The sequence below is a fragment of the Carcharodon carcharias genome, chromosome 3, assembly GCF_017639515.1.
Source record: "Carcharodon carcharias isolate sCarCar2 chromosome 3, sCarCar2.pri, whole genome shotgun sequence".
Taxonomy (NCBI): domain Eukaryota; kingdom Metazoa; phylum Chordata; class Chondrichthyes; order Lamniformes; family Lamnidae; genus Carcharodon; species Carcharodon carcharias.
The window spans coordinates 140,295,602-140,312,931 of record NC_054469.1 but is presented as its reverse complement, the minus strand read 5'-3'; the positions used below and the strand labels follow the sequence as shown (position 1 = coordinate 140,312,931).

The window sequence follows — 17,330 nt, the reverse complement described above, 5'->3', positions numbered from 1 at the left end:
TGCAGGCAACAATGCATCCACCTCCGCCATCTCTCCTCTTGCTCCCTTTCCCATTGTAACCAGCACATCTCCTGTGCTGTATTCTCCAACTGTATCCACATCAGCAATTCCAGCTTTCTCCCAGATTTTAACGTGGGTTCCTTCCTGTACCTTACATATACTGCCTTAGAAATTGGTGTGGGCACTGACTATTCTTTTGCCATTATCAGCTACAATAGGGGTGGCTTCTATATAGAAGCCAACAATTCCCAGTTATTTGCCATCAACCTTAGTTCCTTGACTCTTGCTTTGCTGCCTGACTGTCAAACATCAAGCTGTAAATTTACCAATACTTCTTTTAACCAGTTTAATCTCTTCATTGTCATTGATACGCATTTGGTGCCTCTCTCTGCGAATATGGTCGGCCTATAATTCAGTTAGATTATAAATGCAATTAGGTTTTGTTTTAGTGATGTTTTCTAATTTTCTTTAACAGGGTCTAAGCACAAAACTATGTTGGAAGCTCGAAATGGTGGGGGTCCAATTAAGGCATTCCCCAGACCGGGCGTCAAAGGGAAAACATCCACCAACAAAGGGGTTACTACCGGCCTGCAGAATAAAACCTTTCACTGTGAAATCTGTGACGTGCATGTTAATTCAGAAACACAACTCAAACAGGTTAGTCTTAAGAACATAACAGAAAAATCTCCTGAATGCTACAAATCTTGTGTTTTCCTCTGCCATCCAACCCTTATATCTTTGTTTTCCATTTTGAGATCTATTTTCTTATTTGCTGTTGTTACTGTTTATTTCAACACAGCACATAAGCAGCAGAAGACACAAGGACAGAGCTGCAGGAAAACCTCCGAAACCCAAATACAGCCCGTACAACAAACTCCAAAGGGGTACCAATGCACTTGCGGTAAGCGCATGCATAAATGCGGTAAGCTCAGATAACTAAATCAAAAATATATTACTCAATAATTGTTATTGCATGCTCAAAGGTTGCTCAAGATAGATGGGGAGATGCATATCATCATATTGCAATAATCAGTAAAAAAAAGTGATCTTTAGCAGTTTATTTTTCATACAGCCAAAAGTATAACACATACTGTTAATTGCACAAGAACATTAGTGCACCTTTTCAGATATAAAGTCTCATTTGGCTTTCATGATCAAGCTAGATGCTTTGGGAGTACAAACGCAAATTCTAGATTTCACTGTAAATGTTGACACATGAGTCACTTAACCTGTCTCTATCAAAAGAGGAGTGAGGCAAGATTGTCCACTGCCACTGAGCCAATTTGTGCTTAATAACGTCATAAAGGATGGCAGCGATTTTATTCTATTGCTGATATTATGTGGTTGGCAGATTTACCTGGGGATCCAACTAGTTTTACTCAATATTTTGAGCAATGGAATGGGATGAAGAGTTCTCCCAACCATGTTATTATGGTTTTGAATGTCTCAAGAGGGGAGTTAAAAGGAACTGATTTCAAGACAGGGAACAACCATCCCAAATGGATGGTTCATATTGATACATGCATGTCTTGATGAATACCAATTCATTCTGCATACTGTCCTTTGAGACAGTGGTAAGGAACAAACATCTCCTTTGGACTTTCTCATCTTTCTCCAATTACACCGAATTCTGAAACAGCTTAAACTTGCAGAACTTAAGTCATAGTTCTAAATAGTTTTCCTTGATTCATAACTCCAAGGCATTGAACAGATCGGCTTCCTTTTTCCTTTAGCTCAAGATGCAAGATCTAGGACCAGGCTATGAGGTAGATTTGTGGCAAATGTGAAATGGCTAAGTATTCTCAAAGGGGAGGCAACTGCTCGATAGCATATCTCTGCCGAATTCCTCACATGTAGATCTATATTAAGGAATTGGCAATGATCAAACCTGGCGCATAGCATTAGACTTAGAAATCCAAAGTATCAAGGTAGTTGGCATGTTGCAAATTTCCCTGCATATGCCCTTACATCATAATAAAAGTGGATGTCAATAATATAACCAATGAGGCTTGAGACCTGTATTCTGGTTTGCCCCCTACTGTAGCTGGCCTGCAAAGAGGCAATCAGCTGCTCCTGAAACTCCAAATCCAACAGGTGGATGTACTGATCCTTTTTCATTTTAAATAAATAGGCATCACTGGCTAGGTCAGCATTTGTTGCCCACCTCTAATTGCTCTTGTGAAAATGGTGATGAGTGACCTTCTTGAACTGCTACATTCTATATGGTGAAGGTACACCCAGAGTGCTATCAGATAGTGAGTTCCAGGATTTTGATCCAGCAATGTTGAAATAACAGCTATATATTTCCAAGTCAGGATGGTGTACAACTAGGACGGAAACTTGCAGATGGTACTATTCTCATGTGCTTGGTGGCCTAAGTGGTAGAGGCCATGGGTTTATAAGCTGCTGTCAAAGAAACCTTGGCAAGTTGCTGTACTGCATCTTGTATATGGTACAGACTGCTGCCACGTTGCATTGGTAGTGGAGGGTATGAATGTTTAAAGTCTGCTTTGTCCTGGATGGTTTTGAGCTTTAGCAGTGTTGTTGGAGCAATTGAGAATATTCTATCACGCTCCTGACTTGTAGATTCTGGACAGGCTTTGGGGACTTAGAGGTGACTGACTTGTCAGGTAATACCCAGCCTCTGGCCTGCTCTAGTGAATTATTATGTAGGTGGCTAGTCCAGTTAAGTTTCTGGCCATGATGACCACCTGGATGTTGATTGTGGAGCATTTGGTAATGCCATTGAATGTCAAAGAGAGGTGGTTAGACTCTCTCTTGTAGATGGGCATTGTCTATCATTTGGGTGACATGAATGTTACTTGCCATTTATCACTACTAGCCTGAATATTTTCTAGATGTTGCTGTGTGTGGGAGGACTGCTGCAGTATCTGAGGAATTGTGAATGGAATAAAATAGTGGGCAATTATCAGTGAATATTCCACTTCTGACCTTATGATGGAGGGGGGGGGGTCATTGATGGAGCAAGTGAAGATGGTTAGGCCTGTGACGCTAACCTGAGGAACTCCTGCAGCGATGCCCTGGGGCTGAAATGATGCTCCGACGGTCACAAGCTCAATGTCATCACGCCGGCTGGGAAAAATACGATGGGCAGGTGGACTCCGAAATCGGAAGCCCTCCCCCATTGTGAAACAAGCAACTAATGGATGCACTTGAGCTCATTAACAGCCTAATTGACTGTAATGATACAACAGGCTTGGCCTAAATAGCCAAGTGGTTATGGTACTGGGCTTGTAATCCCAAGATCAAGAGTTCAAATCTCATAATGGCAAACTATGAAACAATGTAACTTCATCTGAAACAGATGGAAATGGGTTTGTACTCAAAAGAGTTACATTGCATAGCAATTATATTGCTTGGCCTAAATAGTCAAGTGGTTATGGTACTGGGTTTGTAACCCCAAGATCAAGAGTTCAAATCTCACAATGGCAAACTATGAAACAATGTAACTTCATCTGAAACAGATGGAAACAGGTTTACTCAAAAGAGTATCAAGAGTTCAAATCTCACAATGGCAAACTATGAAACAATGTAACTTCATCTGAATAGGAACAGATGGAAACGTGTTTGTACTCAAAAGAGTTACAACCTCATTATAATAATATGGTTCCATCACATGAAAGAGGCAGTTGGGAGCCTCTTTAAGGGCGGATATGAAGGCTGGAGTTGGGTCCTTGCCTGACTTAAGCAGGTGAGACTGCTGATAGGCTTTTGACTGGCTACTCTTAGAAGTCCCTGAAACTGTAGACATTATCAGGGGTCATAAGCATTATACTGTGTGCGAGTGGATTTTTTTTTAAATATATTTTTGAGGAATATTGTGCTATTCTGTGAGAAGAATGTGAGTTTGTGTGTGTGTGTGTGTGTGTGTAAGCGATTTGACTAAGCTGGGGAAAAGTCACCAGAGACAGGTTGTCTCGGGAGGTTTAAGACACAAAAGGATAGATGCATTAGGTGTGCATTTGTGATTAAATATTATGGTGGGTTTGAGGTACAAGTAAATAGACTGGATCTAACATTTGCATTTTTAGATAAGTTGAGAGTACATTTGAATATCGAAGGCAAGTTAGAAGTGACAAGAAACATTTTTGTAGCTTACATGAGTTCCCATGGGTAAATAGAAGAGGGCATATTATATTTTATTGACCTAAAAGCAAAGACAAAATAGAAGCATGAAGGATTTTATATTTGGAAGGATTTGAGTTTCAAAGAGGTGTAAGAGCGATGGAACCTGAGATGAATGGGGGAAAAGGGTATTTTAAAGTTAAGGTTGAGAGATTAGTTGTTGGTTGTTAGCTGTTGACTGTTGGTTGTTGGCTATGTGAGGAAAATCTCCTGGAAATGCAATTTAAATCAGCCATCTAGTCAAGCCAGAAAAGTCTTGGGATGTAAAAAGCAGCCTTGTTCTGAAGTTTTGGATTTCCACAGCAGAGTGGAGGAGAGTTTAAGACGTCACATGGTATTCCTTTATTAAAGCTACAGCAGTTTGCCTTGGGTGATATTACTGGATTTTTATAGTTAAACTTCTTTAAGGGAGAGTTGCCTTGAAGGTGCTTACTTGTGGGTCTGACCAGTAGGGAGTCTTTTAGGGAATGTTTTGTAAGGCTAATTTTAACAGTGAACAGGATCTTAAGTGCCTGCTGGTGTCAGGCATGTTCGGTGGCATTAACGTACAAAATGGAAAGAAGGCCAAAAATCAGTTTCACAATGTCGTGAAACCAGTTTGCGATCATCTGCTCACTTGTTAATGGCGGGCCTCGTTCCCCACCATTGGATGTAGGAAACCTCATTATAATACATCAGCATATTGTTACAAGGCCAGCCCGCCGGACTCATCACCACCCCCCTACCCCCGCTGTATCGTCCACCCACATTGGCAGGAAAACATGCTGATGCAGAACATGTCTTGACAACTGTGGCATGCAAAAGTCAGGACTTATCACCAGGGCCATGCTCACATCGCAGACATCCAAGGAGCAGATGATGCTGGAGCCCGACAGCAACAGGATCTTGGAAGAACATCCATGGCATGCTGGGTGTTTTCTCATGGACAGGGTTCTGTTGCAAAGCAGCTCACAGAAGTTGGAAAGTCACTGTTGATGCTTACAATGGATGATGGCTGAGGGGGTGGGAGGTGAAGGTCTAGGATCGATTGGGAGAGGAAGACGTGTCGGGGGGTTGGTGAGGTGAGGAGGGGAAGAATGAAGGTGTTGGCAGGGAGAGGTTCAGAGGGAGGAAATGAAGGTATCAGGAGTGGTGAGGTTGGGAGGCGAGAGGGAGTGCAGGGGAAGGGGGAGAATGGAGGATAAGATGGAAATTGGGAAGGTAGGTGTAAGGGGTGTAGAAGGTGTAAGGGAAGGAGTTTGGAGGGAGAAGGAATGCAGAAAGGGGATGACGTCCAGGGAGAGGAAGGAGTGCAGAGAGGGGAGGGAGCAAGGGTGGAGGAAGAAGTGGAAAGGAGTAAAGCTGAAGGAAGAAATGAGGGTTCCTTAGGGAGTAAGGAAGGGGGAAGTGACTAAGTGAGAGGAAGGGGCACTCTTGGGTGTGGGAGGACTAAGGGGGTGAATGGGTTCTGGGAGGTTGGGAAGGGACCTGGGGGCAATGTCCGGGTGAACATGCAAGGGAGGGGTCTGATGGGTCCATGTATGCCTCCTGGGAAGCGAACTGAGGGTCGGCATGGTATGAGGAAACAGTGTGGGCAGGGTGAACCGGTGAGGTGGGAGGGTGAGGGTTCTACAGTCGTGGTAGAAGGGACAATGAGGTTGGGTGGTGGGGACTCGGAGGCAGACACAGACCCTGGGGGTGGGAAGGAGGAGTTCAGGAAGGTGAATGTGGATGGGGGCGGGATTTTCAGGAAGGAAGGGAGCTAGCACGTTCATCTGGACATTCCTGATGGAAAAGGGTTGTGGCTGGTAGGTCAAGAGGGGTAGGTGGAAGGTGATGCCAGAGGGGTTAACTGGGTTGGGGGAAAAGAAATGGGTGACTGGGGGAGGGGAAAAGACAGGGGAGTGCACAAAATACTGAATCCAGGCCATGCTGTCCAAATCGAAAGTGAAATGACAGTTGTGGAGGGCGAGACAAAGTGCTGCATGTGAGTGTGATCATTGGGTGGGTGGAGATGCAGGTCAGCTCAGATGGACAACTGAAAGTGAACCCCAGAATCACTCATTGGCCAGCTGCTCCCTCCGTGGTGACAGAGGATGAGGTTGAGGGGCACACAGGTAAAGGGGACTCGGAGGGAGAGTACAGCCTCTGAGACTCCTCAGTGGATGACCCAGGTGTGCCCAGCTGCCTCTTCTTCTCCCTTTGGGTGCCAGAAGCCCTGGCCTGACTCCTTAAAGGGAAGGAGCCCTGGAGGGACTTTGCTGTGCCCTGTTTCCCTCTGGCGTTACCACTGCTGGAACTCACTCATGGCTCCTACGATGGAGTGCAGGTCTGCACACATCTCTACGTTCTGCTGCACCAGGGCCTCCATGGCATCTGCCATCCTTCCCACGGAGATCTCCAAACACACATATGTGAGCACCACTTCATCAGAGAGCAGGCAGATGCACCCCTCTGACTCACGTGCCACTCTGCTGAGGGCTTCCAACATCCCTGCGTAATGTTCCCCCGCCTTCTGCTGACTGTCCGGGAAGAGTTGGAAGGCCAAATCCAGAGGCTTATCATCTGACTCGGACCTCACAGATGCCTGATCCCCAGCTCTGAGTGCCGGGGAGCTCGAACAAACATGCCTCCTGGTGCTGCAGGCATGTGCAGGTGTGGTGACCACCAGATTGTGAACCTAAGCCTGCTCTCGATCTAGGTCTCACCGAGGTGTGTATCTCTGTGCTGGTGGAGGGTGTGGGTGAGCACTGTGATGGGTCTTCCAGGCTGCTTATTTCTAGCTTTTCACTGGAGGAGGTGTCCTCTTGGCTGGAAGTGTGGACCTGAATGGAGCTGAGGGACTGGCTGGCTGAGGGTGTTGGTCACTTGGCAGAGCTCCCTGTGAACCAAAGCAGAGATAATTAGTGCATGGCAGCAGAATCAAAAACAGGAGAGAGAGCACTCACATTTGCGTTGAGAGAGGGATGCTGTGGTACAGGATCCTCACGGAGTGTCCACCGCTGACCTCACCACAGGCACGGTCCATGTCCTCAGCAGTCAGCATGATGGCACACTCCTCTAAGTGAGTGAGGGGCCTAATGTGGGCCACCCCACTCTCAGTCTGGGACATCTTCCTGCTGATATGATCAGGTTTCTCCTGCATGAAAACAGATGGAGAGAGGTTGAGCAGGACACATGGCACTGCATGGAATGTTGCTGTGGTGAGCGGAGCCATGGACAGGATGAGGACACAAGCTTGAGAGGGTATGAGTCTGATGGAGATGTGAAGGTATGTGTGAGAGTTAATTGAGTTGTCCCTTGAGATGTGAGATCTCAAAGGATGTGTGATGGGTTTGTGAGTGTGTAGGTTGAGAGTGATGAGAATAATGAATTACCTTAGCGGAACAGGTGAAATCATTCATCCTGTAGTGGCACTGGGTGGCTGTCCTCTTTTGCAAGGCACTGACGCTGACCACCGCTGCCACCGCCTCCCAAGCAGGACTAGTGAGGTTGCTGCCCACCCTGCAGCCAGAGCAGGGGTAGAGGACATCACAGCGAGCCTCCACTGTGTCCAAAAGTCATTTGAGGGATGCGCCATTGAACCTGAGGACTGCAGTCTTTTTGCCTTTCAGGGCCATGTCTTCTTTGTAACAGTTGTAGGCTGGAAACACTGGGAGGTGAGTGTGCAGCTGGATTTTAAATATGGCCCCTGGAGTGATGAAGTGGCGAAGAGGTGGCATAGTGGGAAACTAGAACCCACCCGCCTTGGAAATGTTGTGTTTCCCAAGAATGCGTAATTAATGCGGCAGGTTTGGGATGATATGGCATGAAAAACCACCATTGAATAGTGAAAAAAAAGGAGTGTAAGCCAAGTTTCCTATGGATTTGGTTTGCTTAGCAATTAACATCTGCTGTGGTCATAACAACTGTCTGCAAACTGGCAGGCTTTGGAATATACCATCATTCAGCATTGCTGCTTTGTGCAATATGGGCATAGTTCTTTCAGTTGGATATACATCCTCCAGCGAGGTAGAGAATAGAGGGACGAGGCCAGATGAACAAGGGCAGCAGCCACAGAAAGTGCATGAAGGAAGATAGCTTGCTGAGGAGCAAGGGGTTGCTGAGGTCAGGCTGAAGCAGCCACAGAGGTGTGGGTGAATGCAATACCCAGCCAATCGTGTATACAGGGTGCAAATGACTTACCTGCAGATGACCGACAGAAAGTGCTTGAGGTGACTTTGGCTTTCCAAATCAACTGTGACTTCTCTATGTGACATGGTAGTCAAGAAGATCACATCTAACTATGTGGGGGGCCATCCAATGCCAGTGGTATAGCAAGTCACAGTGGCTTTGAAATCTTTTGCCTCGGGCTCATTTCAGGCCGTGTTTGAGACCTGAGTGGCATTATCCAGCCTCGGCACATCACTGTATTAAGGTGTTTACAGATGATACATTTAGACATACAAGGCAATTCATTGCTTTCACCAATGACCACAATAGTCAGATAGAAAGAGCAAGAGGCTTAGCAGCTATGGCAGGTTTTCCAAGGCGTAATTAATTGCACTCATGTCACCATCAAGGCATCAGCAGGCCAGCCGGGGGCCTTTATTTACACAAAGGGCTACCATTTATTCAATGGGCAGAAAGGCTGCGACAACCAACAGCGCATCCCGCAGGTCTGTGCAAGTTACCAGGGAGTAATCATGATTTCTATATCCTCAGAACTCCCAGGTGCCAGGCCTGTTTAGTGGACCTGATGCTTTGGAAGGATGGCTGCTGGGTGACAGAGGGTACCCATTGAAGAAGTGGCTCTTGACACCAGTTCGAGGTCGCAGGACTGACCCTGAGTGCCAATAGAATGAGAGCCACAGCACACCAGGCCATCATTGAGCAGACAATTAGCCATTCCAAAATGAGGCTCCAATGCCTTGACCGAACTGGAAGAGCTCTGCAGTACGTGCCTTCCAGAGTGACACTGATGCTGGTTGTTTGCTGTGCTCTCCACAACCTGGAACACCAGCAAGGAGAACACTATTATCCCTGGTGCACCTGGGGTCCCTTTAAACCTGTAGCTGTGACCTCCTTCTAGGTTTCGGCCCGGCAGCTTGTTGCCCAGATGTCCCAAACTCCATGGCCCATTGGGCAGCACACCTTGAAGAAACCCTGTTAGCTGAAAACCCACATGACAGCTGTTAATTGGGGGATTATCGCATGTCTCTCAAAAGCAGGGGTGGAAGTAGCAATCCCGCACTTTTGGGTTAGACTCCCATCCACTTCCCAGGATGGTAAAATTTAGCCCATGATTGTTGGCTCACTCAGCTCTGTCTATTGCATGCTGCATCTGCTGCTTAACATGCATGTAATCCTTTGTAGCTTCACCCAGTTGGCACCACATTTTTAGCTTCACCTGGTACTGCTCCTCACATGTTGTTCTACACTCCTCAACCTCTGGCTTGATAGTTATGTTTGAGTGGGGGACATGACAGGCCATGAGATTACAAATTGTGGTTGAATACAATTCTGCTGTTGCTAATAGCCCATAGCCCCTCATGGATGTCCACTTTGAGCTGCCAAATATGTTCTGAATATATTCCATTTGGCATGGTGATGATGCCACACAACACGATGTAGGGTGTCTCCAGTGTGAAAGCAAGACTTTGTCTCCACAAGCATTGTGCAGTTGTTACTCTTGCAAATATTTTCATGGACTGAAACTTCTAGTGCAGGTAGATTAGTGAGGACAAGGTCAAGTAGGCTTTTTATTCTAGTTTGTTCTCTCACCATTTGCCGCAGGCCCAGCCTGGCAGATGTATCCTTCAAGACTTGGCTTGTTTGGCTGATGGTGCTCCTGTGCCACTTCTGGTGATGGGCATTGAAATACCCCACCCCAAGGACATCATTGTGTCCTTGCTACCTTCAGTGCTTCTTTTAAGTGGTTTTCAACATTGATGAGTACTGATTCCTCAGTTGAAGGAGGGTGGTGGGCAGTATCAGCAAGAAGTTTCCTTACCCATGTTTGACCCCTGATGCCATGAGATTTCAGGGGTGCGGAGCCACTATTGAGAACACTAAGGACACTCCCTCCCAACTGTTTACTACAATGCCACCACCCCTGGTAGGTCTGTCCTGCTGATGGGTCAGGACACACTTAGGGATGGTAATGGAGGTGTTTGGGATGTTTGCCAAAAGTTATGATTCTGTGAGTATGAAATCTCAGGCAGTTGCTTGACTTATCTGCAGGACAGCTCTCCCAATTTTGCCATTAGTCCCTGAATGTTAGTGAGTTTAATGACATATGGTGCACGTGTACACATCAACACATTCACACATTTTACAGTGAATTGGGCTGCTAACTATGCTGATTGTGTGGACCTTTTCATATCTCCAAATGCTTAGTCCCATTCTGGCGTTCCTAACCTTTATCTAAACTTTTACATTAATTTAAGTGGAGCATGCCTTTATGGGGAGTGATGGTAGTGTAATGTAGTTAGTATTACTGGCCTAGCAATTTAGAGCCCAGATGAATGTTCCAGGGGACATGTATTCCAATCCCACCACAGCAGCTGGTGGATTTTAAATTAATAAACAATGAATAAATCTGGAATATAAAACTATTGTGACTTTGAAACCAATGGTCAATTGTTGTTAAAACCCATCTGGTTCATCAATGCCCTTGATACTGTCCTTATCCGGCCTGGCCTAAATGTGACTCCAGATCCACACCAAAGTGATTGATTCTGAAATGGCCTAGCCACTCAGTTTAAGGGCAATTAAGGATGGGCAACAAATGTTGGCCTTGTTGGTGACTCCCACATCCCATGAAAGAATAAGAAAAAAAAGTATATGCATGCTTTCTGTGGCAAACAGAAATTATAGGCAAAATTTTCCACCTGTTGGGGAGGATATTCAGTAGTGGGTGCGTTGAAACACACCTCGATCGGCGCCCTCGATTGGGGGAGCACCGCCATTTTACATGGGCGGGCTAATTAAGGCCCACACAGCGTAACGTCCGCAAGGAAGCACTATGCACTCCCTGTGCGGGCGGGAGGGGAATCCCTAAGCCGAGAGTGCACTCTTTTGTGCGTATGCGCGAAAGAGTGCACTCATCTCCCTGAGGCTAAGTGCTGCCTCAGGGGGATCGGCGCCAAATTTAAAAATGTTAACAACAGAAAAACAAAATTCCCCTGACATGCTCCCTCATGTGAGTTGGGTCATGTCCATCACTTTCATTAACACTTCTATTAAAAATTTAAAAACCTACATGAAACCTCATCCCGCCCATGGATGAGGTTTCAGGATTTTTCCAATGCCCGCCAGGACTCCTGGCCTGCCCGCCAATCTTAAGGTTGGATGGGCAGGTTCACTAGTTACTTTAATTACTTTGTCAGTGGCCTCAATTGGCCATTGACAGGTCGGCGGGCGCACAGCTGATTCTGCTGAGCCCCCGCCGACTGAAAATTGAAATGAGGTGGGGTGACATCGGGAGTTCCGCCCGACGACATCCCGCGTCACTTTACGTGCCGGCGAGTGGGCCCCACCCCCGCTTACCGACTGGGAAATCCTGACCTATTGGAAGAATTTTCCCACACCAAGCCCCCCGCTCACCGACACGTAAAATGACGTGTGTTAACATCAGGCGGGCGTCCCGACATCACTGCGCATAATTTAGATTGTCAGTTTGGCGGGCACGCAGCCACATCTGCTGCACGCCTGCCGAACTGTCAAAGGCTTATTAAGGCCATTTGCAAAGTAATTAAAGCTGTTAGGAATGCTGCCTGTCCACCTTAAGGTTGGCAGGCAGGTGAAGAGCCCAGGCGGCCATCGCATTTTTCATGAAACCTCATTCACGGGTGGGATGATGTTTCATGAATGGTTTATTAATTACATAAAATTTTTGAAAAAATTAATGGACATGTCCCAGCTCATGTGACAGTTTCACATGAGGGGGCGTCCTTACATTTTTTTTTACCTTTATTCCATTTTTCAAAACTTAAACTAATCTCCCTGAGACACCTCTGTGTCTCAGGTGATATTGCGCACATGTGCGAAAGAGCGCAGGCCCCAACTCAGGTAATCGCACCACCACCCCCCCACCCCCACCTGCACAGGGAGCGCTCAGCGCTTCTGGGTGTGCGTCATAATGGGCGGGCCTTAACTGGCCTGCCCACATAAAATGGCAGCGCATACCCGATAGGGGGCACTAATTGGGTTCATGCTCACACCCGCCCGCTCCGGCACAATCTCCCCCGACGGTGGGGGGGAGATTTCTGCCTTATCTGTTTGAATTTCTAAATAATTTGGTGTGGAGACTTTGAGGTTTTGCAGGTTTCAGGACCCTAATTGCCTAGAAAACAACTTTCAGTGAAATTTTGAAACTAATATTTTATTTTGCTGTTTATTTAGTACATCAGTTGATAGCACAGTCTGGAATATATTATTATTTTCCAATGAAGAACCAGCTTTTTGTCCATAAATGGGCTTAAATATGACAGTAATTAAGATTTTTTCACTTTGCGCAACAGATTAGAAGGACGAAAGCAAATCAGCAGCTCGTTTTTCATTTCTCCCAATTTTGAAAGAGAGATGAAGAAAGTACTGCCAAAATAATTTAAATTCTAGCATTAAAATGATCCTGACCAAATTTTGATCCATCATCAATTTACAAAATTGTTGCTAGTACTGGATGGCAGTCAAATTTTCCAGTCATCAAAAATGAAACGTAACATTTGAAGTTAGCAAAAATACTTCTTTTGTATTTGAGTATTTTCTTGACTTGTTGAGGTGAAAATTTAATATCTTTAATATTAATTTAATTGCTGATTAAGCTAAAAGGAGCTTGCCTAACTGGCACTGAACTCGGAAAATGAATTTCTTAGAAGAATTAGGAATCACTTACTTTACTATTCCATGTATTCTGACACTTTTTGATCCCGTGTAACTGTGAAGACTTGCTATAAATTAATGGTAACTTCCCATGCCCATCAGCTTGGGAAATCAATTTCAATATGAATGCTGTATCAGCCAAATTAGATTTTATTTTTTGTTTAAATCTAACATCCACATCTACGCTTGGGGTAGATAAAAAAGACTGTTCAGTAACTGGCTGCATTGTGAATAAATAAGGTACATAATATTGCTTGATTTCTTTTTCTTAAAATAGCATTTTCATTGCTGACGTGAATTTAAAATGTATCAAAATGAAAATATTTCTGGATCATCAAAGGCCAGATTAATGATGTAACATAGTATATGTGATGCCAATGCTTTATATGCAAGAATATTTTTGAAATGTTTATTCATACATACTTCACTGCAGTGTTCTCTTTTACAGGTGAAACTGGCCTTTCAGAAGGAACTTACGAAGCCACTGGCTGCTCGCCTTTTACCAAACCCATTTGCTGCAGCTGCCGCCGCTGCTGCTGCAGTGAATTCACCATTTGCTTTGCGCTCTGGCCCAGCAGCCACTCTATTCCAAACAGCAGCCCTTCCTCCGGCTCTCCTTCGACCAGCTCCTGGACCTATACGGGCAGCACATACACCAGTTCTATTTGCTCCTTATTGACCTGCCTATGTACAGGAGAAAACATTGGGAAAGTAATAATAAAGTACTGCAATAATTCAAACAGGGAACTATGCAGTGATAATCATGGAACGAAATAACATGGAAAGAAACTTGCTCTTGCAGTAACCCACGCGGACTTTGAATGGCTGCATCTTTATTCAGCAAAAAGAAGTAAAGCAATCCTTCCATAGGAAATTCTATTACACAGATAATATGAGTAGTTTTTTGTGCTGTAGAAATGTATAGAGTCTGCAAACTACCCATAACAATCAGCCTTTTTACACAGTATTTTCATGTAATGTTTCCATGTCTTGTGAATAGTCTGTAAATGTGTGTAAGGGCATTAACCTAAGTCTTATATGTACATTTAATTTCTTTCTGTAGGATGAAACAAAACAAAATGGGACACTGTGACAATTGTCTTCATTAACTGTCAGCACAGTTCAGCAGCTTGCTGCCTGCTATTTAGCCAACTATAAACTTATAAATTGTGTCTTGTGAATTTGTAGCTTTGTGCTGTATATCTCTGATGTAATAATTTGACTAATATGATTTGCAAATGTTGGAAGGAATGAAATAGCAAATGAGATTACTTTAATTTTTAAGTGTCCTAGTGACTCATGTTCAGGAAGGTGTGTAGCTGTCTTCATGGAGTTCAGTGTGTATTTATTTTGACTGTGGACAAAGCCAGGCATTAAGATGTACAGACACTATGACTGCCACACACCTTTTTGTGCAGCTCAATCAAGAATTTTATAAAGCAGCGTCTTCAAGTGTAGTTTTCCCATAATAGGTGACTAAGTTGTGATTGTTTACTTTGAAGTTTGCCAGAGCTGAATTAATTTGAATTAATCTGTACTAATAAGCTGGATTTTGTGGGAGTGATAGGGGTCTTGCCCACCGGTCAGAGAATCAGCGGGGCAATGAACCCTGTCACTGCTGTGGGGGAGGCCCGATGGAACCAAATGTCCTTCGGGCACCTAAGCAACTACTGTCAGGACTCCCCGTATTTGAGATCCCTGATGGCAGACACCCTGCCCACCAAGAGCTGTCGGCCGCTCAGAGGATAGCAGCGGCTTATTGCTGCCAGCGCCAGTGGGGGCAGTGACTGCTGGCAGCACTGCACCCACCAGAAGCCCACGAGCATTTTGGGACCCCAGACCAAAGGTGAGTGAGGGTGGGATGGGGGTCGTGGTATTGAGGTCTTAGGAGTCTGGGGCAGGGAAATCAGAAGCAAGGGAAGGAGGTGGCTTTCAGCAGCCACACCCTTCCCGATGCTGGGTCCCCAGAACAGGCACTGCCTGATAATGAGGGATACTCCAGGGAGACCACTGGCAACCCCAACAGGATTTTCTGGGTGACCTTCAAAAGGCACAAGAAATCCATGTAGCCCCTGTTTAATACCTGAGTCACCATTAAACTGTGATATGTTCAGGCATAATGGGTGTTAGTTTGTTCATTAATAAGACAAATTGACATCCTACTGCCAGTGGCCAAGAATCCCACTTCAGCTCCTTCTGCCTTCCACTGGGAGACGGATGCAGGGCCTCTCCCACAATTCAGTGGGCTCACCCACCATGGTTCCCATTGCAACGGGCTGCATTAAATCTAGCCCAATATTTCTATTCAACTAAGTTGTTGCACTGAATAAAACAAAAATGAAAGGAAGTTTTCTATGCCTATGCTGATTTCTCATTTTATATTTTTACACTCTTACTCTTCAACAGCAACTAGTTGAATGAATTCCAGATACATGCTGAAGCCATTTCTGAATCTGAAGTTTTAATGTCTTATCTCATAATTCGCCTATATAATTTATATGGCTGACACTTTGTTTTTTCTCTGTTTCTCCCTATTTGGACATTGAGTTTACAATACAGCCATGCAATGTCACATAATTCAAAGGAAAATCTTCAGTAGTCTTACTTCTTTGTTTAGCTTCCCTACATAATGTTTCACTTCAGCCTTTCCAGACCTAATCATAAATGTTCACAGCACAACAAAGCTAGGGAGTTATTTTGTACATTCTATCTGTTAAAGCCCGCAGCTTTATTGCAGACTATTAGTAGTTTAGCCAAGTGTAAATTGTGACAAGAAAATGATGTTTCCATGTACAGTAATATCACTAAAAGCTTTCTCAACCTTGTATGTATCATCAGTGATCACCAAAATCACAACTGCAAATGAAACTGATAGCTCAGGACTAAATCTTTAAAGGTGATGTAAAAAGGTTTGCTGAAATAGAAAATAATTTGTTAATAAAGTATTAGTATTAACCAAAAATATACTGTGTTTATTGTAAATAATGTTGATAACTGAACAGCATTCAGTTTGGAAATGGTAACAGTTATTTTCATATAAAAGGCTAATTGAAATTCTGCTGTACAGATTAAATGGAAGTAAAGGCTTCCGGCTTCTAATAATGAAAATCTTTGAAATGTGTTCAGTTAACATAAGACTTTGGCATGAAAAATAACACTTGAATACAACTAGGGAATAACGCAAATAAATTTATTTAAGTTTGAAGAAGAAATGGATAAAGGAATCTGTTTAAATCTTAAAACACCAGCAGATTTTCTCAGTTCAGAATTAACATCAACTGACCGATGCCTAGTGACTTCCTTTAATTCTTTGCTGTAGCCCTTTTATATTTTAGTTCTCAAAAATTCAAACTATAATCTGTTCTAATCTGTTTTGTTTTGTGTTAATTGATATATGGAGCACACTATACATGTGAAACCTATTGGAAATGTCTCATGCTTTTCTATGGGCAGGATTTTTACCTCGTTGGGCGGGCGGCTGCAATACTGACAGCTGCCCGCGATCGAGCCCCAACCGGAATTTCACGCAGGCTGGACAATTAACAGCTAGCCAATGTAGAAGAACATGCTCAGAGCCTCAGCGCTGTCAGGTTGGGCTGGAAGGAGCGTGAGCACTGGAGCACAGGGGTGCACGCAGTGAAAGCTCCCTGAGGGCACAGAGCTGCCTCAGGAAGCTGAAGATTTTTAACATTAAAAATATAGAATTAAATAATAAGGAAAAATTGTCACCTCATGTGACTCTGTCACATGAGCAGGGACATGTTAAAAATTAGTTTTAAAAACTTTTTAAATCACTGGTCGAAACCTTATCCTGCCCTTGGATGAGGCTTCACTAAAATTGCAAAGGCCCCTTGCCTATTCGCTGGCCCGCCAACTGAACGGTTGGACGGGCAGTGAAAAATTCAATTTAATTAATTGATCAAGGGCCTTAATAGACCTCTTAAATGTCTGCAGCGGCGCTACCTCAGGGAGCTTTCACTGCGTGCACCTCTGTGCTCCAGTGCTCACGCTCCTTCCAGCCCAACCTGACAGCGCTCAGGCTCTGAGCATGTTCTTCTACATTGGCTAGCTGTTAATTGTCCAGCCTGCGTGAAATTCCGGTTGGGGCCCGATCGCGGGCGGCTGTCAGTATTGCAGCCGCCCGCCCAACGAGGTCAAAATCCTGCCCATAGAAAAGCATGAGACATTTCCAATAGGTTTCATATGTATAATGTGCTCCATATATCAATTAACACAAAACAAAACAGATTAGAACAGATTTTAGTTTGAATTTTTGAGAATTAAAATATAAAAGGGCTACAGCAAAGAATTGCACGCAGCCACCTGGCAAAACATCGCGA

At 44.5% G+C, this 17,330-nt stretch overlaps 1 protein-coding gene across 4 annotated transcripts in view; it reads left to right on the top strand.

Annotated features, from left to right (window-relative positions):
* LOC121276439 (zinc finger protein 385D-like) overlaps positions 1-15,952 on the top strand; it is a 469,044-nt gene extending 453,092 nt beyond the window's left edge. For all 4 annotated transcript variants that reach the window (XM_041184847.1, XM_041184845.1, XM_041184846.1 and 1 more), the window contains 3 exons: positions 476-657; positions 800-922; positions 13,439-15,952. In XM_041184847.1, coding sequence (XP_041040781.1) covers positions 476-657; positions 800-922; positions 13,439-13,669 — 536 coding nt within the window. In that variant the 3' untranslated portion in view covers positions 13,670-15,952. The remainder of the gene's footprint in view (positions 1-475; positions 658-799; positions 923-13,438) is intronic.
* The last annotated feature ends 1,378 nt before the right edge of the window (positions 15,953-17,330 follow it).